Here is a 21,934-nt window from a genome sequence, read left to right on the forward strand (position 1 = left end):
TCTTATAGAAAGCTAGGCAGCCTGTGGAAAAGAATATTTCATTTAAAACATATGCCATTATTGTGCCTCTCAAAATCTTTGCATATTTGTATTTATTCTATTATCACATATAATTTCAAATAATTAAAATTGCAGGCACATATTAAGAGTGAAACTGTAGAAAAACAAAATACATCATAATGTATCTATTCCACAAAGTTGTTCTTAGACTTACTATTGCTCTTAAAAGTGTGCAGTGATGTGTTTCTTGTCTGGTTGGACATGAAACAGCTCTATAAACATAGGCTATATCAAAAAGCTTCTGACTATGTGGACTTGAAGAATGACTATGTCATTCTTTGTGTTCATGCTGTTTCTCCTACATCTAATAAAAAAATAAGACTGTGTTTGTCCACCTTGATGAGCAATGACTTTAATTATCCTAGAGAAATGTGACCTTTCATGTAATAAGCAGTGTATTGTGTAGGTATTGCTGCCAATAGATGTAGGGAAGGGATTGTATTCTTATTTCCTGGATTAAGCAAAAAGCTACTGAGAACATCCTCAAAAAGACATATTGTACTTGTGGTTTTGGCAGTATTTTCTGCCCAGGGGAAAGAAAACAGTAGTTTTCCACAGCTTGTACATGAAATTGGACGAAATAACTTTACTACTTCTTGAAGAATCTAAGAAAGTACTGTATTAGCCCAGTGTTAGTAACCTAAATCAAAACAACAGAAGATGCCAACTGTATTACTTGGAAATGCTGACCCTTCTCTCAATTAAAGCTCACTGAGCTTCTGTTCCCAGCGTGGGGACATCAGCAGGTCACACAAACAGTTCCTCTTCCATAGCTGTTGGAGAGGAGTCATCCAAACAACTGAAGATCCTCCACCTCCAGAGAAACTTTAGTCAAATATGTTAATCAAGAAGCTCTTTTCCCAACTTGATCTCTTTCTCTTGTTTAATTCAGCTGGCAAAATTGAGCTGGTTTGTTCTTCATGCCTAGCCCAACCTTCTCTTTGTTCTTCAATTTGTAAATGTGTCAAATATAATTAAAATGGACAGAGGCCAAGATTAAATCAAACAAAATGTAAACATTGTTTGTCTTATTTGGTTGATGCAAAGCTTTCACCACAACAGGCTTTTAGATAAATGAATTCAGCTATTAGAGTACTGCAGCACTGAAACCTTGCTCCAAGTGTTTGAACTTTTCAGGGACACTGTCAGGTCAGCTTAGATTCAAAGCCTAATACATGGCTGGGATTTGGAAATTGTCTAAGAGAATTAGGTACCTGACTTCTACTGAAAGTCAGTGTGTGGTGGGAAATGAATTGACTTCCAGCAGAAATTAAATGCCTTTGAAAAGTCTATTCATGTCCTTGCAAAAACAGTCCCATGTCCTTCACAGAGATAAATGAATTGTAGCTGCTTCACCTTTCTAGCTTTCACACCTACAAACCAGCAAAGTGTGATGCACACATTTTACAAAACCTAAACTAGCAAGAAAACCCTAAGAGCTACCTCTACTTATTTAATTGTATTTTGGTTAGCAGTAGATATTTCCTTTCAATGAGCAATAATTATACTGTTCAATAATAATATTTTTAAGTTGTGGTATAACTAAAAGGCTAAATTTCAACAGATTACTTCATTAGGGACTTGTAGTTTCAGCCTGCCAGGCTGCAACCTGCAGTTTAACCCACTGACTTTAGTGGTACTCCTGACCTCTTAAGTGTAGATTTAGAATCTCAATACATCCAAGGTTTTCCCCCAAACATTTTGCCTTAAAACCCCCACCCCCACATCTCAATATCCCCCATGAAAATTCATGGCAGGCAGTAGGGAAACTCAGTACATTTGAAATCAGGTTTCTCTCTTGTTGACTGAGATTTTAGAGTTAAGCAATACAGCATTAAAATTCACACAGCTTTGAAAATAGATCTCTATCTCCTTTAATTCCTCACTGCTGCTTTAAAAAGTAATGTTAGAAATGTGACATTATCTGTATTTTTATTGTAACTTACTTTTCACACAGGATGGGCATTTTTCACTCCTGTTTTAAATTCTGCTCTTGTTTTTGGTACATGTAAGTTTGTATCTCTACTTGTTTTACGAAGTTAATAACTTGATACCACATTATGAACAGCTTTTGGGGATTTCTCTCTTCAATGCCTTTAGGAAAAGCAACAGTAGTAGTACCATGGGACTGGAGTCACAATTTTTTCTCTCTGATCTTAAAAGTTTTATCTATCCACAGATGTTCTCTAAGAATTCTACTGGTCTGGTCTCCTTGGCAAAGCTACCTCATTCAATATTGAGTAGTGGCTGCCGTAAGGGGAACTCAATGACAAAGCCAGAGGTCCTTTAGGGACAAGATGACATCATGATACAAGATGGCACAGGAACAGAATACTCCAGTCCTTCATCTCTGGCAACTGACATCTGGATAGAGACCATTAGTGCAGCTATTCCCTCATTATCTTTAGTGGACATGAAATCCAGCCACAAAATCAGTGCAGAGATCTGGCATCTGGGCAGGCTTGGGTCATGAGGAAGGCAGTGCTTGAGTGAGCAGAAGGTCAGGGCTGATCAATGAAAACAGAGCTAGTGTACACCAAAGATCCCTCACAGCCTTGCCAAATCTCTTAGATAAAGACTATTTATTAGTCCCTTGCTTTCATAACCACAGATGTTTTTGACCTGTTGTTTCCTCTCTGGTGATTAACCGAGGCTTGTTACCAGAAAGAACAGGTGTTCTTTACAGAGCAACACAACTGTCTCATGTCTTGAAACCACGTGAAGACCCTCTTAATGATTGCTTAAGCAATGGATTATGTCCTATACTATTTCTGCTGGTTGGCAGAGGAACACATTAGTAACAATGATATCTTAGGGTTACAGGCAGTGAACAGAGGCATTTCTGAATAAATTTGGAAAGGAGGCTTCAGAGCAGTATTTTTCTCTTTTTATATCCAAGTATTTTTATTCAGTGAGATTGAGACAAAGAAGGCCTTGGGATTAAAAAAAAAAGGTGTAACAATATAATGTATCTTGGGTACTATAATTTCATCTAAAATAACTCAGTGGCAATTTTTGCCAATACATAGGCCCCCCACCCCCAATCAAATAAGATTGCTTTTTTCAGAAGTTAGGGTTCAGAAGCTGATTCAGATTTTACATGGATGCAAATATGAAGGAATACTGTTAAGGCTATTCCATTTCTGCACAGCTAAGTTGACTGGTATCAGAATTTGGACTAATGACTTCAGCTTGAAGCTTTTCTTGTAACTAAGGTCAGGAGGATTTGACTTTAAATCAAGATTTTTACCTCTAATAATGTCAAAAGAGCTTGCAATTTTTTTAAATGTTAAGTACATTTGTTGAATATCTGGGGTTAGTTTCTTATATGAAAGGATTCCAAGCTTTTGTTTTCAAATTCAAATATTGATAAGATGTGTATAAAAATGTTATTCTACAGTATTAGAAACCTAAGTATAACAACTTTTGGCCAGAATCAAGAAAAAGGACATGATATTAATTCCTAACAAAAATTAAACCAAAGAGGCTATCTGCATGGTTCTGTATGAGAGAAAATGCAAACTCCAGAATGGTATTCTAAATTTCCTAAAATTGCAGTATTCTGAAAGGCTTTCCAGCTGTGAGAAAACATTGAGTCACGATGTGCATACTATTCTTTTCAGGGGATCAGGTCCTTTGTGACCAATTCTGCTTATTTACACTCTCATATATTGTTTAGCTTTAATGCGCTGCATGGTTAAAGGGGAATGAGGAATTCAGCCCAGTCTTCCTTACATTCTTGCTAGACTGTATGTTAATTTAATCCCTTATTTCTCCAGCTACCTAATTCAAAGGATGATTTGACTGTCATTAAAGATTACTCCTTTCCCCATTTTCACGTTCTTCTCACTGTTATTATTCTTAACATTGAAATTTCCTTTCCAGTCATAATGAACACTCAGAGCATTTCATTGAGAAAAATGAGGAGTTAAAATATTTTCTATTTCCCCAATCAAGACCCTGTCATTATCATCACTGAAAACCAGAGGAAGAGGTGAAGAATGACAGAGTTACATGAAAGAGAAAAAGGACACTGCCAAAGTGATTCTGTGATCACAGTCATTTATAAAAACACACTGGATGCTGTAATGGCAATCTAATTGCATACTAAAGCCTGTTGTGTAAACTCAGTTACTGGTTGCATTACACAATCCTGATGCTTCAGTCACAATTAAGGCAAATATGAACAGAAATTTGGGAAGTCTTTGCTTGCCATGTGGAATAATTCATACCACTCATCAGTATGTCAATTTTCAATTTAATTTTATATTTTTGAAACAGAAAGCCACGGTGATTCAATTCTAGAAGAAAAATTATCCTTGAAAAAAATCATGTTTTGCAAATGAAGAAAAGAAAACAAAAGTAGGATAAATTTTTATTGTATCACTTTTGACAGTATCCTCTTACAGGGAAGACTAAATTAAATTCTAAAGGCAAAATTCTCTCCTCATTCACATTCACAATAGCTCCAGAATATACCTACCAAATTACATGCTATTTTCCATTAAATTAGATCTGCAATATCATGAAGGCTGATTCATCATTTGGTCTCAGATAAGTTATTTCCAGGAAACAGGCATGATGAGAGTAAGACAGAAAGCTTCAAACAATCTTTGAATTAAGAATGTGTTCAGTAGACACACTTGGTTTCCTCCCATCCCACAGATTTCTTATCCTGAAATCTGTATTTCACATAAATGGAGAAGAACAGGACATGGAAATTTGATCTGAAGGCTAAATTAAAATCCTCCTGCAGTAACCTGCTTGAGGAGCAGAAGGATGGGGAAGAAGGAAGGCCAGGACTGGTGCAAAGCAAAAACATTAAGTGACAGCCCCAAAAAAATGTCAAGAGATCCTCCATCAGGAGGTATGCCCTTCACATCCATCCCACCCTCCAGCTGCACTCTCTCTCTAGCTATTTCACTTGATTCACATGGTTTCAATACCTGTTGAAATGGTCCACACTGTTTCACTGTCATTACTGTTATTATTTTATCTCTCCACACTTGTCTCTGCCAGTCTATTGTTCATAATTGCTAGGGCTCCAACCCCACCAGAGAATCCATTTTGCTTTGAATTAGAGCTCATTTGCCTTGGATACCCATTAGCAGTTTCTGACAGCTGTTTCTGCATGATGGCCAGTGAGACTTTATTGGAGGCCAGGAAGTCTTTCATGGAGATCATCTCTCCTGACAGACGGCGTCCATCTGTGTCACTCTCGTTGACAACGTCTGTCTCGATGGAGATGTTTCTCCGGCTGCGCACATTTCCTGGCATTACCACATTCCTCCGTGAATGAAATAATCTTCTTTGGCATCTGTGGCAGCACTTGCAGGCCAACTTCTTTAATATCCAGTTTATTGACTGTTTGATGACGATAGATATCACATTAAATAAGGAGTAGATGCAGCACACCCCCATGAGTATGAAGACAAAGTTGCCAAAGCGATAAAGGCCTTGGCTCTCATACCTGACGTTCTGGCTACTGACCAGATCACCGAAACCAATGGTGCTGAAGGCCACAAAGCAGAAGTAAAGTGAGTCAAAGTAACTCCACCCTTCAATTGGTGTGTACATTGCAGAGGCACAGCAGGAAATGATGAGGGATGCTACACATAAAATCAGCATAACATAGTACACAGAGGGCTTCCAGCCCGCCAGGCTGTCCACCTCAGAGCTCCCTGAGCCCCGCCGGCCATCGTGAGGGAGAACCCCTTTCCTCCTCAGCTGTCTCTCATGGCAGGACTTCATGACGTAAGCTATGACAGTGATCAAGCGCTCCAGGAACAGGTTAAAGAACAAAATGGTCCCTGCACATCCTATAAGGCCGTAAAATATCAGAAAAATTTTGCCTCCAACGGTGGCTGGGGTGGTCATACCAAACCCTGGAAGACAAAACAAAACAGTTGAAAAAAATAAACCTCTAGGTACCACATTAGGATTTTCATCACATGCAAGACCGATGAACTGGTAGCAAATCCCTGTGCTTTAAGTAAAAGCTCAGATTTAAGTAAAAAACATTCTCCCCAGCTGTTACCCACTTGTAATTGACTATGTCTAAGCCATAAGGGGAAGGAACACATGCCAGCATTTGCTCCAGAATCAGAATGAAACAAAATGCAGAACAAAAAACACAGGAAGGAAAAGAGAGTTTAGATGAGGTCTGAATTTTGGTCTGGTTGCTAGGTTCACTCTTTCCTTCTTTGTGCCTCAGATTGCTTCTGGGCTTCAGGGTTATCGCACCCTCTTTGTTCTCTCTGATTCTGCTCTACACCATGGGTCTGTCCCAGGGGTGGCTCTTGCCTTCCAGAGATCCACCCACACCAAATATTTGTAACACCAGGTGAAATTTCTCTGAGGCTCACTTGACTCCTGCTGTTAGTGCAGGTGGCACATCACCCAGCACTCAGCACATGCTGTAGCCTGGCCATGGAAGCCCAGGCTGGGAGCACACACCAGAGGATGTAGCCCCTAACAGGATCAGCAGCTCCTCATGAGGGTCCCAGTAGGAGTTAAAGATGCCCTGCACCTGACGCTGCTGTCTCTCACCCATTATCAACTCATTATTTTAAAATCAGCATTGCTGAAGCTTTCCTGTTTCTCAGTATCCCACTCCACAGCTCAAGTCTGCATGTGGATCTTACCTAGAGTCTCCTCTGGTCTGATTCCCTGTCATGGGATTTCTCAGGCCAGAGGCGCTTCAATCTACTCTCAAACCCTTCCCATCCTAAAGCCTGAAAATAGTAATTTTGTTTTGGTTAAAGCTGTTAATAAGACAATCTTGCTTTAATAAGATATTACTAAAGAGCATGTCCAGGACATCATTGAACAAATTGGAGTAGCATTCATGATAAATCTTTGCCAGTGTTTTATTAGGATTAATAAAGGATTACATAACTGATGAACTAAGCAAAAACATTCTTGTTGTGAGGTCAGAAAAGAATCACAAGGGACACTGTTTTTCTTTCTGTTTGTAACTATGAGATGCCAATTATGAAATAAAGACATTAGGCTCTGAGAAATAAAGGAAAATGTAGTTAGTGTGATACACTTGTGCTTTGAAGATACTACAAGAGCAGTGTGAAAAGACTAAGCTTCCAGCAGTGCTGAACTGCACCCCCCTTCCCTTCACTGGCAACCTTCTACCTAGTCTAGCACAGCCTCCTCTCCAACACTGGTCCTGCCTCACACTGTGAAGGACAGCCCTCACCCTCACCCCTCCAGCATGACCCCCACTAACAACAGCTCCAAGTGTGGGCTCTCCGGGGCTGCTGCACTTCTGCCTGCATCCACAATCAAATGTCAAGTTTTGAGGTTTTTTGAGGAGGATCCAGCCTCCTCATTATATTTCTGTGCTAGAGAGAGCTGAACTGCAGCTCTGTGGTGTGGAAAACAACACAAGTGACAAACCACACAGACAAAACACTTTTCATGACAAGAACTTTTCGCTGTTGCTCCCTTTGGCACACAAATATTTCCTCTTGCTTTCTACCCTCCCTTTCTGTTCCAAGCCCTGATCCCTCTGTAATTCTAATTTTAATGCTTATTTTCTGTGCAGGCTGGCTTATATGCAAGTCATGACCTCCACCCTGTGGAGAGACACGTAAAAACAAATGGACAAAAGGAATCTCTCTGCAGCTGGTGGGATCTGCCCAAAGCACCTGTGGGGACAGAAGTGAGGGGCTGCTGCATTCCTGGCCCACCCTGTTCCTTGAAGACGAGAAGGAGCTGCAGGCTGGGCAGAGATGGAACGATGAGAAGGCAGGCCCTGTCACAGGGTGAACAGCATTAGGGACTTGCAGGCATCTCCCACAGCATAAAACAAGTGCCCTGGAAAATGAAATACAGTTAAGGCTCAGGGTGGCTTTATGCCTTTGGGATCCTGCTGCTGGTGTCAGTGCTACAGCCTGATCTCCTCGTGTTGGTTTGTTTCATTGACTCGATTTTGTTGCTAGGTCTGTTCTGTGACCCACTGGAAAAGGCTTTACAAAGACACGCAAAAGGCATTCTGGGGAATCAGGGTGAGCTGAATAAATGACTCAGCGAGCAATTAGGGCACCAACGTGTCCCACAGAGCACAACAGTGAAAGAGCAAGAAGTTACATTGCAGATTGGGACAATAGAAGAATGAAATGATGAAATCATATAAAAGTGGAAATAAAAGCAGTGGCTGACACTTGGAGACTATTTGAAAATACAAAATTGCTTCTTGTGATGAAGAAAAAACCAGGAAGCATCTGCAGGAAAAATACCAGTGATTTTATGGTATGAGAGAATGCTGATTAAGTTTAGTGAATTTTAATTTACAAGTTGGGTGATAGTTCTTGAAAGCACTGTTTCAAGTAGCAATTGAGATTATAGTTACTCAAGTGGAAATCAGATCAATCTGAGTTGGAAAAATAGAATATTTTTAAGGTACTAAAAAGTGTTTCAATCAATTTGTTAGACATATCTGCAGATATGGCATTCGACTATCACTGATAGAAATGCATGACAAATCCTAACATTACCAGCCCAGATATGAAGGCAGCCTTCTTAGTAAAAATTTCAGGGTCCTATTTTGGAATTCGTTTAATACTGATTTGCCTGTCCCATGATCCATTGACTATCATAAACTAGTGTAATCTTTCCTAATATTCAGCTGAACTGAGCAAGTATATTCCTTAACTTCAATTTTCCTTCAAATATCGTGAGGTTTTTTAACCTATTGCTTAAGCAATAATTCAGGGGGTTTTTTTGTGAATATTCGTATTAATTCTGAATTTCTCTGTAGCAGAGGTACTTTCTCAGAAGTTGGAGGAAACTTAAACTCCAAGTAGTATCATTAAAAGTTTTCTAAACACACCTCCTATGGGAAAAAAATTGATTTTGTTTTGGCAGCAAAATTTCTCTTATGAAGTCTGTTACAGCAAAGCACTCTAAAATTCACCTGTGTGTTCAGATTATATTGTGTGGATATTCCAAAAAGATACATTTATATAAAAACTAATTAAAAAGTGAAATCGACACATCGACAGTATAATATCATCGTGCTTCATTATTTCTTGAAGAAAGTACTGGGTGTAAATGGAGAAAAGCAAGCAGCTGTAATTCTTATCAACAGCCAGTTTGATAAGAAGGACTGAGGTCCAACAGGAAGTTCTCCTAAAGCAGAATGCTCCAAGAGACAGTAAACAGTGAAAAACATCAAGCAAATATTAATCTCAATTTAACAGTAAAATGATTGTATTGAAATCTAACAAGAGGAGACAGGAATCAACCTCCTATTCCAGGCCAATATTAGGTAATTTCATCTTTTCTGTTGCAAACTGCTCCAGTGCTAGCAACTGCTTTAAGTGTTTCTCCTGGGTCATTACCCACACTCATCTCCCTCTGCCTGGTGACACATGGTTCGGCATTTTATGTTTTAATTCTAGATGTCCTGACATTCACAGGTTTCATTAATGAAAATCTCAGTTTTTATTTCCTGGTGGACCTGGCACCATGAAAGAGTAGGAGAAATAGTTCATCAGTCATAATCCCTCACGAATGAAGCGTGGAGCACACCACATAGCGAGTGTGTAGGGACAGTGGGACAGACACAGATTTCACAGTTAATTTTAGATCATGCGATTGGGTCTTTCTATTGTTCTCCAAAATATCTCTCTTTTCTGAGAGGTCTCATTTCCTTTCTGAATGTTGCAGTTCACTGCTCCTGCCCTTCCCACAAAGAGGAAGTGGGTAGAAAGAGGGGGCAACACTATAGCAACAATAATGAGTCATTGTGATGTTAGAAATATAAATATCAACACAAAATAGAGTTCCAGTTTAGCCTACAATCAGAGCTCTTTGTGATGTGTCTGTATTCCTGATATATTTTATATTTGCTTCTTTTTCTCTGTCAGCTCTGTTTAAGACACAACTCACTGGGGAAATGATGAATTTCCATTGAAATAGGCACTGGATAATAACTGAGGTTCATGATAGGTGTGAACCAAACTAAATAGGACAAAGACTTTCAACTGCAGTGAAAAAAAATCAAGAAAATAGTAATTAGTAAAGAGAAATACAGGAAGTCTTAGATACCTGCAAAGATACTGACCCTCCTTCTCTCAGACACATTCTGTACTGAACTATCTACATAAGGTTGTTCTGTGCTACTAAAAGAGACAGAAGAAACAACTCTAACAGAAGCTGTACTTCAAGGACTTCACTGAGAAAATGTCCTGTATTTTGCACTGTTCCATTAGTGTGCAGACACCAATAATTTGGCAAAATTCACTTCTGCCATGATAGCCTACTCTGGAGCCCTCTAAGCCAAATAAGTAATCCTAACAAAACTACTTCTACTGGAATAATTCTCACCTGTAAGGACTCTTGTAGGCACAGCTAAAAGACTCTCAGATCTTGTCACATGCCTGCCCTTATGACACTGCTATGTCAGCAAGATTGTAAAAGTGTCCTGTTCCAGAAACAAAGAAGGATATTAAGTCCTTCTTTCCAGAAAGAGAAGAAAAAACTTAATTTCTGTGAATACTTCCACTCTATGAGAGGATATGTCCATGGAAGCAGGCATGGTGCTGTCATAGCTAGCTGACAGCAAACCTACACTTGGGTCCAATTTCTGATATGAAAAAAATCTCTAGTGTTGTTGATTTTGCTAAGTCTATGCAGAAAAACACACACACATGCACATGCATGCAGACACCTCTGACTTCCCACCAGTGGAAGAACAACATCTGAACTGTGGCTTGCTGGTGAGATATACAGCCATGCATGTTGTCTCAAACATTAATTTCAACATCTTGATCTTCTCTCTTATGAGGAGGGGAGAATGAGCAAGCCAGGAAGCTTTCCTTGACTGTTACAATTATTTGACAAAAGAATATTTTATCGGAACAGCCCTGGGGTGTGGTAGCATTAACTTAATTGCCAATGCTATTTTCTTGTGCAGATGGCTAAGTGGCAGAGAAAGGCTCTGCCTGCACAAGGAGTCAGGGATACATGGCTATAACAGCACTCCTTTGAGCTCTATGCTCTTCTGTTTCCAGATATGTCTGCCCAAGCAACCTCTGCACCTCCTGCCTGGCATCTCCAGCACTGCAGAACTGTAAAACCTGGAAATGTCTCCAGGGCTATTTGAGCTGAGTCATAACTGCAGACAGACTGCTATGATGTGTGCTCAGCTGCTTGGTGACCTGGGGCCTGCCCTGAGTGCTGCTGCTTCCATCTGTGCCAGTGAGCACCTGCTGTGTCATGCACAGGCAGGCTCAGAGAGATGGAATCTTCTGCAGACCTCCTGGCAGGGTTCAGTCCATTCCAAAAGGACAAACACGGATGCTGAAATTAATGGTGCAAGATGTCTTGGTGAAACAATACATATATGAGACTTTTCCCCCTCTCTAACTTGTCTGGAGACCCAACAGCACTCTTGACACTGTTTCAATGAGGCTGAAGGGCTGGTTGGAGATAATTCTTTGAGGACCGCATGAGTACCATGAATGGTCGGTGCCACCATGGGGACAGAAGGCATGTGTAAGAGATTGTGCATATCATTTCTTGCCCTCTGAGAAAAGGCTTCTGTAAACCCAACCCTGTGACACAGATGTAGGTTAGTGTCACACCAAGTGTGTGAATGGGACTTCACGGTTAAAAATAGCAAAACATTGGGTTTTCACTGATTCGTTCTGGAAAGCATGAGAAACTGGTTTTGTATTAAAGTGTGTGAGGCAATGTTTATATCTAGCACAGAAACATCACCTCACAGAGAGTCACTGTTAAACCCTGTCTGGAGAGCTGGATGCCTGTTACTGCCCTTCTCTCATTTCAAGTATAGAAACTGCATATTCTGCCTTGAACAGAAAAAGCTTCCAATGTTAAGGAATCTAAAAGACATAAGTAGAAAAAATGCTAAAGAGATAACATTAAATGAACAATGTCATTTACAAATGAGTTTTAATAGATGTCTTTACGGGTCTGTTGACACCTCTGTTATCATGTCTGTGTAGTCTTTAAATAATATATGACTCTTTGGGAGTCTTGAATTTCATTATTGCAAGATTTTCACATAAGGCAATTTATGGAAACCTTGCCATTCTATTTTATATAATTAAGATTTTATTTAAGGTTCACTCCAGGCCTTCTGTAAGAAATGTACACAGCCTTGTTACAGGTGCTGTGTGATCATAAATTCAATGTATAAAAGTTTCATGCCCACCTTCATGTTTCTATTTATAATGCTTATGTAGTTTTTGATGCTGAATGTGCTATGTCTAGTCCCTTTCCATCTCCCCTAGGTAGAATTGTACCTATGTACAGCTTTTGTGTTACTACAAGGATAGAACAGGGCTCAGTTTTAAAATACCTTACAACTGTTTTCAAACTTTATTGTAACTTGTTGAACAGTCATTTAAAGGTTTTTATTTAGCCTTAAAACATATAAACATTTATCTAATTAAATAATATACATTTTATTAATATTTGTACATAATATTTAATCACATTTTAGTTTTAATATGTCATATGAAAATGTACTTGTGCCTGCATGTGGCTGGCCCCAAGACAGCCTGAACTCCTGTGTTCAAATGTGCTTAACAGCCTCTGCCTTGGTAAGGGTAGGGTAATACTGATGAATGTTAGGTCTGTGGACAAGAATTGCATATATATATATATATATATGTATATATATATATATGCAAAACTGAAAAATGTACATAATTACAACTGAATCAGATACATATATGTGACTAGCACAGGTCTTTCTCGTGAGAACATTTTGCTGTGCTTTATAAACAAAGATAAAGTTTGGATGTTTTTGCAAACAGGGTCTCAAGACTTGAGCAGTTCAGGCCTGGCCAATTAGGCCTAGGGGGAGGTTTTTGACTGACCAATCTGGGTGACCTGTGAGAAGTCTATATATATAGAAATCAAAATAATAAATTCCCTTTTCTTGCCTGAGAACCTGGGTTTCTACTTCTCTGCTAGCGTCTCAACAGCGACACATATACATGTATAGAAACCTTTTTTTTTGTTGTTGTTGAATATAAACATTTCTTTTCTGTTGAATAGTCCATCTTCCTAACAAATTGCAGTAACTTCAAGCCATAATTCATCTTGGCAGGGTAATAGTTTATCTGAATCATGAATGCAATTAACACTGTTTCAAGGGTTTGTTTGCAGTCATTCAGTCTGTGTAAACACAGTAACTCCAGCTATCAAGGAACAGGAACATAATGTTCAGTAAGCTATAGGTTCATCTGCACTAAAATTTTCCTTTAAAACAGTATAAAGCTGCCTGTATTTTAAGAATTTTCAAAGCTTAGCTTAAATTTGCTGTTACTTTTATTGTTGGCATATACAGTTTTTCTCTGGAGCAAAGCTTTAGCACATCTTCTCATTTAGGAGTAAAACTGTGGGAAATAAGGAAGGCTTTTTGACCCCCTTCAGGGCTAAAAAAACAAGTGGTGCCTGCTTGAATCCTCTTGGTAACATGAGCTTGGGGACATATTGTGGGGGCATTTTAATGGAGGGGATTTTGTAAAATTAAAGTTCTTCCCTGGCTTTAAATACCAACAATTTTATGTAACGTCACTTGTGATTCACTAAAGCAAAAAGACCTCAGCTGTGAGTACTAAGCTCAAAAAAACAAAGCAAAGAAAAAAAATCTGCAGTATTACAGGCCATAAGGAAGTTGGACACAGATAAGAACTTATTTTTGGTAAGCTGAAGAAACAGTATATGCGCAGGTTTGTTTGTGTGTGATTTTCCTAATCAATTTCAAGCCTTTTCTTGATGTCAGAGAGGAAGTTTGGTAGCCATCACTAACAGAACCACTACATGCCAAGGGCCTCAGCATCCCTACCTCCCAGAAAACAAAAAGCTCATCCAGAAATTTAGGTTGGCCTGATGCTTGGATATATCCAACTGAAGGATAGATCAAAGGAGCATAGCATAAAAGACAGTACAGACAATGATTTAGTTTCTTGGTGACTGACAGAGAAGCCCAAAAAGCTAAGAATAAAGGGGAAAAAGTCATAGTTCCCAAGCAGGTGCTGCAGAACTACAAATACAAAGCAAAGTCCACGAGCTCACACTGTATAGGAAAGGGTGTTGGTATGGTGTGTAGTAAGGATTTTGAAATACTCCATATAAAAGCTGAAACAGATATTAATATTGTGATTAAAATTATCTGAACTGGCAGATTAATGACTGACAACATTTTCAGAGATTTCTGTGAATATTCGTCACTGGAGAACTGATGATGGAGAACTGACAAATCTGTGAGTGGCTGCGAGGAGCATACAATGATAAACCAGTTTTATCAACTCTGAGTTTCTTATCTGTTAATCTGGGTCTCAAAAGCTAGGAGTAATGAAGGGGGCAAAGGGTATTTCTCACTTTTTTTACATTTTGAAAGCAAAAACTTATGGGGCAGGGTCAGATGGATGGACACTTGGGGAAAAAATCTGAGTTTGTCAAGTAATCACAGAATTACAGAATGGTCTGGGTTGGAAGGGGCCTTCAAAGATCATCTCATCCAATCCCCCTGTAATGGGAATGACACCTTCTGCTAGAACAGGTTGCTCAACCTGAGAAATGTCAGGCTACTCCAAAGGCTATACCACCTACAAAAAAAGTATTTTGGCACCAGATGCAAAAATGTCAACATAAATTTAAGACACCATAAAGAAGAAAAAAAAAAAATCAAAGAAATGTGACAATGGTAGAAAGCACAGTGAATTTTGGCTCAGAGAAGAGAGTAAGTCATTGCTGAAACATTGTGCTGACTTCTACCCGCATAGCCATAAGGCATGTACCTTTGTTTTGAAATGTCTGGCTTTTTCAAAACATAAAAGGACTTGCTAAGTCCCTGGCTCATGGATGTCTTAAATGTAATGCATGTGTCCCTTCCTGTGAAGCCAGAGATGCTCTTTTAGTGACAGCTCTAGTGGCAAATGCCTGTAAGACAAACATAAATTCAGTGACCAGGTCTACTCACTTGATTTTAACAGGTCCAAACATTTATGTGAAACAGGACCTATATGTAAAATATGACAGGGAGGTTCAACACTGTGCTACTCCAAATCCTGCACAGCAACTTTGGCTTGCTGTCTAAGTGTTGTGACACTGCAAATGCAAAAACACCCACAACACAATACCTATTACAAGGGCTGAATTTCTTCTCACCTATCTGGGTGATGATCAATCCTGCTCTCTGTACTTCAGGAATATTCAAAATCTCAGCATTTGCCTTACCCACGCAAACAGTTAAACAAGGACAAGACAGGCATGCAGAGGCGGGGAGAACTGAATGAGATTACAGCAAGATGTTAAGGAGTAGTTAAAAGCTACAAAACTAGGCATTTTCTGATGTAACTGAAGAAGTGATGTACTAAGGGCATCCCAAAATCAGACGGTGGCTAAGGTTGGAAGGGACCTCTGGAGTGTGGTCAGTCCAGCCCCCTTTCTCAGCATGGTAGGTATCCAGTCAGATGGGAATTCATCTGGAGGATAAAAGGGATCTCTGGCTTTCCAGTCAGGTATTTATAGATTTGTGGAAATAAAATCATACTTTAATGATGTCTGGAAACAGAGATGTTCATATATGCAAAGATAAAACTGCAGTGAATTCTTTCAGAGGTAGAATTGTGAAACTGTTTCTGAAATACTTTTGATTTAATGTTAAATGACCCATAGCAGCCTTTGACAGACCCACAGAAACTCTTTATTTACTTTCCCTCTGCTTTATGAGGCTTTTCTCTGCAAGTGGGTTAACTGAATTAACAGCTTTTGTTTGTGAGCAAACACTGTACTGCTGTTGGAAGTGTCAACCATTCTAGAGGAGCTCTCCCCTCTACCCTGAGGTATCTGCAGCTACATGGCCCAACAAGGGAGATTTCCAACAGCGTATTTGAGAGCCTCCAGAGAAAGTGAGCTCTTCTCTGAGGACAACCCCTGAATGGAAATCATAAGGCTGAAAAATATAAGAGTAAAAACTTTGTGGCTGAAATGCCTGGCTGAACTTTGAAGAGGTTACATGCACTCTGGAGTGCAACATATCATGCAACTCATTTTCTTGAAGCCAGAAGGCTCCAACTTAGGGCCATGTCCTGGCCTTCATGCTAAGGAGCAAGGACTTCAAAAAGGCCCATCTTTTCCAACATCAGTGTTTAAAGAAGGAAACACATTTAAAAAAGCACAAAGAGAAATTTATGACAAGAATCATCCCAGTGATTTCAGATTATTTTGGAAGATAGATTTTCCCAGTCTTTTGGAAGCTGTTAAACCTGGAAGCAGGGAGGTTCAGTGGTTGGCAACTTGTGTATGACACTCAGCTTTGTAAATAGCTTTTTCACAGATGTGGTGTGGTTTACTTGATACTGTTAATGATGATCAGTTAAATAACAACATTTAATTAAAATTGCTTTTGACATTCTGCTTATGAAAATGGTGAAGCTGAGAAAGCTTTTACTAAATATGTTTATCCAAAACCACAGTAGTATCACCTATTTAATTCATTAAGTAGTCTTACAGAGGAAGAAAAAATTCCCAATTTACACCAAATACAATCTACTTGTGAATTTTAAAACCCTTGAAAAAATGACAAAGTAAAGTCCTGTCTCTTTCTAGAAGTTTTGAAGATGCCACCTGTGCTAGTAATAGGTTTAAAGGTGTCTAACCTCATCATTCACAGTAGTTATTACCCAGCTGAACAGCACATTTTTCTCTGAAAAAGAAGCACATAATTAAATAATAGGATTTCTTAGGACTCTAAGTGTCCAGTGGCTAACTATGTGAAAAGAAATTTGAAAGTTTTGAGGCCATTTATGAAGCCCTTTCTGCACTGAAAGGATCTTTTGTGTGATCTTTTGTCTCTCTATAATGGCTGCCTGGAAGCCAAGTCCAAAAGAGTTTGCCATACATGAAAAGGCAATAGCGCTTTGATACAGCATATAATGCACAAGTTGAAAAATAGGCACAAAATCCTGTGCCACAAAGGACACTCTTCTAAAATAAAAAGCCTGCTAGAGAAGTAGTTGAAGAGAGGGACCCTATCAGACTTGTGAAAGAAAGGGTTTTTTTAACTACACAGAAGAAAAATCACCCAGCCAGGAGCTGAAGAAATTAATGCTTTCAAAGTCACAGCAACTTTTTTAACAAGTAGAGAAATAAGTCACATTCTCCAAAAGAGTTTTAAATGAAGAGGAAAAGATTATGCTTCTATGCGGTTTTTCTAAAAATTCTCAACACTTATGATAAAGAGTGATGTAGACAGAGAAAAAATAATCCTGTTTCAGCAGCATAGGCAGACTCCCAAAAAAGTACAAAATATAGGAAAAAACCCCCCATAACAAAACCACAGCAGGCTGCTGTTAGGAGTATAATATGACTTAAACATATTTTGACATTAGAATGTTGAATGACCAAATTCGCTGGTCCAGTATAAAAATATTTTGTGAAATAACAAAAGGGATATGTAGACCAAAAATTGGCCAGTAATTATTCCAAAGTACTTGGCTTCATCAAGGCTATTAGAGATCCTGAGGTGATGATACTTTAATGAAAACTACGGTTGACCTGGCGATGCCATGTTTTGCTGTGTGCTAAGTGTTGCTGCCTTCCAGGATCTCTGGGAACACATGAAAATCTGTATCACACATTGGATTTGACAAAACCCACCACTGTCCTTTCCTTTCTGGCCTCCTATAAAACGAAAATTGGCTGAACTACTTTTTGCTCAGGATATTTGTATGTGTGTGTATATATAAATATTTCGTATATATTTAAAGATGGGATTTTAAAGTTCGACTTTGAGTAAAATTTTGTTTTTAAACTGTCACAACGAATGTTTTCTTAGAAATGGTTAGAGAAAAACTACCAAAAAAAAAAAAAAAACCAGCCACGAGCTGTCTTGCAGTTCCAAGAGCGATGTTTTGTTTACAAACATGACAATAACATTCTTCACCAGATGTATGTCTGGGCTGCTGCTAAAACATGTTTTTATATAATCTTGACATGTTTACAGCTTTATGTTTTATCTTTTTTCAAAATGCACTATTAATTGTTTTCCTAACAGAAGAACTGGAACAACAAGCTTTAGGTAATTCAGATGCCCACTTGAGAGGTGGATCTGTGCAAACCCTATGAAGTTCAACAAGGCCCAGTGCAAGGTCCTGCACAGACCAGGGGTTCCCAAGCAAAAATACAGGCTGGGCAGAGAATGGATCAATATTAGCCCTGGGGTGAGAGACCTGACGGTGTTTGTGGATGAAAAGCTCAACATGACCTGGCAGTGTGTGCTTGCAATCCAGAAAGGAAACCAGATCCTGGGCTGCATCAAAAGACACACAACCAGCAGGTTGAGGGAGGTACTTTTGCCTCTCTGCTCTTTTGAGACTCCTTCTGGAGTGCCGTGTAATTTTCAACCCAAACCATTTGCTGATTCTGTGAAATGATAAATCCTTTCCAACCCAAACCATTCACTGATTCTGTGAAATGATAAATCCTCCTGGTTAAGAAATAAAGCATCCAATGCTGTATGTACATGAGTAAAAAGCATTTAAAGTATCTAGTTCAAAATCAAACATAAAATCCACTCTTACTTGAACATTTAATGACAATTCTGGAAGAGCATGTATGGTTCAGGGAAAGAGGAATGAAGACGTCTTGATGAGTGAATGGCAAATTAAATCCCATCCATCTCTGTGAATGTGCACTGACAGATGAGCCCAAAGACATTAAGACACCTTACCACCCTGAAAGTTTTCTTCTGTGTGAGATCTGTTATCACCCATCTAGCACTGATGGTAAGGTGTCACAAGACAAGATCTGAATACACTTGAATGACCTTTGGCTAGCAATGGCAACTGTTTCATTTTCATGTTATAGCCAATTCATCTTCCTTCTATCTTCTGATCTGCAGTTTTCAATATCAGGATCTTTTCAACATCCATTTACAAGCCTCACAACTGACAGCATAATGTTTAAAGATGAAGGTGTCTCAGCAGACCTTCTACTGAAGACATAACTCACAAAAAACCTGACACCAATCTTTGAGAAGTACCTCAGGAATTGTACTGCCAATAACTGGTCCAGCTGCCTGACCATTTGTGAGTCCTTGCCGCATACCCCATGCAGTATTTGTCAGTGCAGAAGGCCTAGAAATTCCTCCACCTCCTTCCCAAATCCTGGCACAGGTGCAGCCTGTAGTTTATCATGCTTGGTTAGATCTTCACTGAGCAGGTGAGCCTATTGAAAGTCATATTAATTTCCATTTCCATGTCATTAGTAAACTTGTCTTGAAAAAGATCTGCTGGACCAAGCGTCCATGAGCAGAGAAGATACCTTCTAACATCCAATGAGTGTGGATGCTGAGGGAGTACAAGAATGGACTGATTACTTTGACCAGGCTTGCATCCCCAAATGGCATCACCTCCTGCTGCTGTTGGAACATGACACAGGAGTAAGGGGAGCATTTACCTGGCTTTGCTGGGAATTCTTGTTTCTGTAGAAGTCCTGCTTCCCTGCTTGCTCAGTCAGGATTTGCACATTATTCCTACTCTGCTGCACTTTCTGTCCTTCCTCCCTCCCATTCTCTCCCTTCATTTTGGGTGAGATGTCATAATTCTGTTGTGTTCCTTCGCAAAATATTAATTCAAGCTCAGAAAATCCTTTTTACCTCACTTCATTACTTAATAGAGCATGTATATTAGAAAATAGTGACAATGAAACATCTTAGAAACATCTCGGAAATATCTCATTAATTAGCTTCCAGCATTTCCTAGAGATTAAATGTGACATACTTACTAACACAATTAAAAACACAGAGGTGAGGGAGACTGGGCTGACTGACACAATGCACATGACTGAATTTTCGGTACCTCCTCCCAAACAAGTCTTGATGTGAGGAGCAATCTGTTCTTGTAAAATTATTCAGAGATATTAGCAAACTAGATTTACTTTACTGCATGTCAATTAAAATTTCAGAACAAGATTCTGTGGTTAAATACAGTTTGAATGGCAAATCACTGTATTGTCTCCATACATTATTAAGTTACATACTTCCCTTCAACACAGAATAATCATGACTACATGTATTTCAGATTTTGTTCACAACTCAATTATGAAAACACAGAGTGCTCTGTAGATTACCTCCTACATGTCTTGCCACAGCCGAGGCCTTGGAGCTTGTGGGGAAGAGGATGTGCAGTTCTTCCACTCTTGTCTTTCTACAAAACATTCACAATTTCAGTTGAACACTTTGCCATTTTTACCTTAGAACAATTCTGTCTGAGGAGACCTCTGATTATTTAGGCAAAGACACCATTTGCTTTGCAGCCCATTCAGCACGTGGAATGATTTTTTTCAGGGATGTTGCTCACCTCAGGTTTACTGAAAACATCAATGCTTAGGGTATATTACTTTTGGTACATTAGAAAATGCAACTTTAAAAAACCCCAAACTTCCAGCATTTATGTATCACCATAAAAAGCATCCTTTTAAGGAGACTTTACAGTTATGCTTCTTATAGTACAATTGAATATTGCTTTATTTGTTCTACTCCGTTGGTAAATGCTGAGGTTTTATTATGGTATCCTCCAATTAATTTTTTTTTAAATAGGCTGAAGTTACTGTTTTCAAACTCAGCAATGTGAGTACAGGTAATTCAGCATAATAACAACTTAGTGATTGTGAGCAGGTGTGAGGAAATAACAGATTTATTCCAATGCTGTATGAGTAAGCACATGCCATCACAGACTGCTCAAGGATGAGGTCTTCCACAACACACTGATACCGACTGATAGATATCTTTAAAAATGAAACATGCTTTACTGCTTTGGCTCGTAAAATGCTGACACATAGTTTTAAAACTTCTGCATTCCCTGTTTTACACAACCATTTGCAGCAACAGTTCTGTCTTTGGAGTGAGCCTAAGCATACAGTGCTGCCTGTTCTGATCCCCGAGAGCTGGATCAGGCATACAAACAATTTCACAGGCTGAACAAATTTAAAACCTTATACCATGGGTTGGCTGATTTGAGTAGGAAGGTGTCTATGACTAATTAAGCTTTTCTACCCACTGCACTAGCTAAGGAAAATCTAGGTTCTTGCTACCATTTCCACAAGCTTCTCTTCCAAGATTTACACACCTACTGTGTATATTCCAAGTCTCCCTAAAACCCATGCTCTACATGACCAATAGAAATTCACTTTCAGTTTGAAAAGCTGTAATATACTGGTATTTCACCATTTTTATTAGAGATCTTCCATACACGCTTCTTTTCTAATTTGTATTTGGGCATGAGAACAGCAATAGCTGTAAGCACAGGGATAATATCATTCCCTCCTATCAAGATAAAGTAAGTGTAATGCACACCAAATAAGAAAATGAAGGCATTATTACCATTGATAGGTAGTAGGGGGCAGGCTCGAGGACTCTGAAGCCTCAATGATCAGTTCTGAGCTGCACCACTATTCTGAGTTACAACATACCAACTTCAGCAGTTTTTGACCAGAGACCTCACCATATCCAGCCTTATTATTTGCTGTTGCAGTTCTGCAAGTTGGTTAAATGGAATTTGTGTAATCAGATGGATCAAAAGCTACAGATCCATGGTTTCACTTGGCAAGTGATGGCATATGTTGGAGATGAAGAAAGAAAAGAAAGAGAATACAGAAGGAGCTTGGAGTGAGGATAAATGACCTGATGTAGAGTGTATATCTGAGTCCAAATATCCCAACATTAATGTTGAGACTGGGACTTGGATCTCCAGGAACAGACTTGACATGTGCTGACTTTGTAAAAGCATTATGCATCTTATACCAAATCCTTTATACATTCAGGTGACAGCAAATTTGAGTGCAGAACTCCAGGGTAAGTGGATCCCATCTACCA

The 21,934-nt window shown here is 39.1% G+C and overlaps 1 protein-coding gene across 2 annotated transcripts in view; it reads right to left on the reverse strand.

The window, feature by feature from the left end:
* Nucleotides 1-3,668: 3,668 nt before the first annotated feature.
* Nucleotides 3,669-21,934, reverse strand: part of KCNK13 (potassium two pore domain channel subfamily K member 13) — a 52,376-nt gene continuing 34,110 nt past the window's right edge. The window contains exons 2-3 of one of the 2 annotated variants that reach the window (XM_085061572.1): nucleotides 20,191-20,267; nucleotides 3,669-5,945 (exon numbers count right to left, since the gene is read on the reverse strand). In XM_085061572.1, the coding sequence (XP_084917698.1) occupies nucleotides 5,053-5,945; nucleotides 20,191-20,267 (970 nt within the window). In that variant the 3' untranslated portion in view covers nucleotides 3,669-5,052. The remainder of the gene's footprint in view (nucleotides 5,946-20,190; nucleotides 20,268-21,934) is intronic. The other variant, XM_085061571.1, reaches the window with a different exon arrangement.

The sequence above is a fragment of the Lichenostomus cassidix genome, chromosome 5 (genome assembly GCF_008360975.1).
Source record: "Lichenostomus cassidix isolate B80296 chromosome 5, HeHo_3.0, whole genome shotgun sequence".
In the NCBI taxonomy this organism is placed as follows: domain Eukaryota; kingdom Metazoa; phylum Chordata; class Aves; order Passeriformes; family Meliphagidae; genus Lichenostomus; species Lichenostomus cassidix.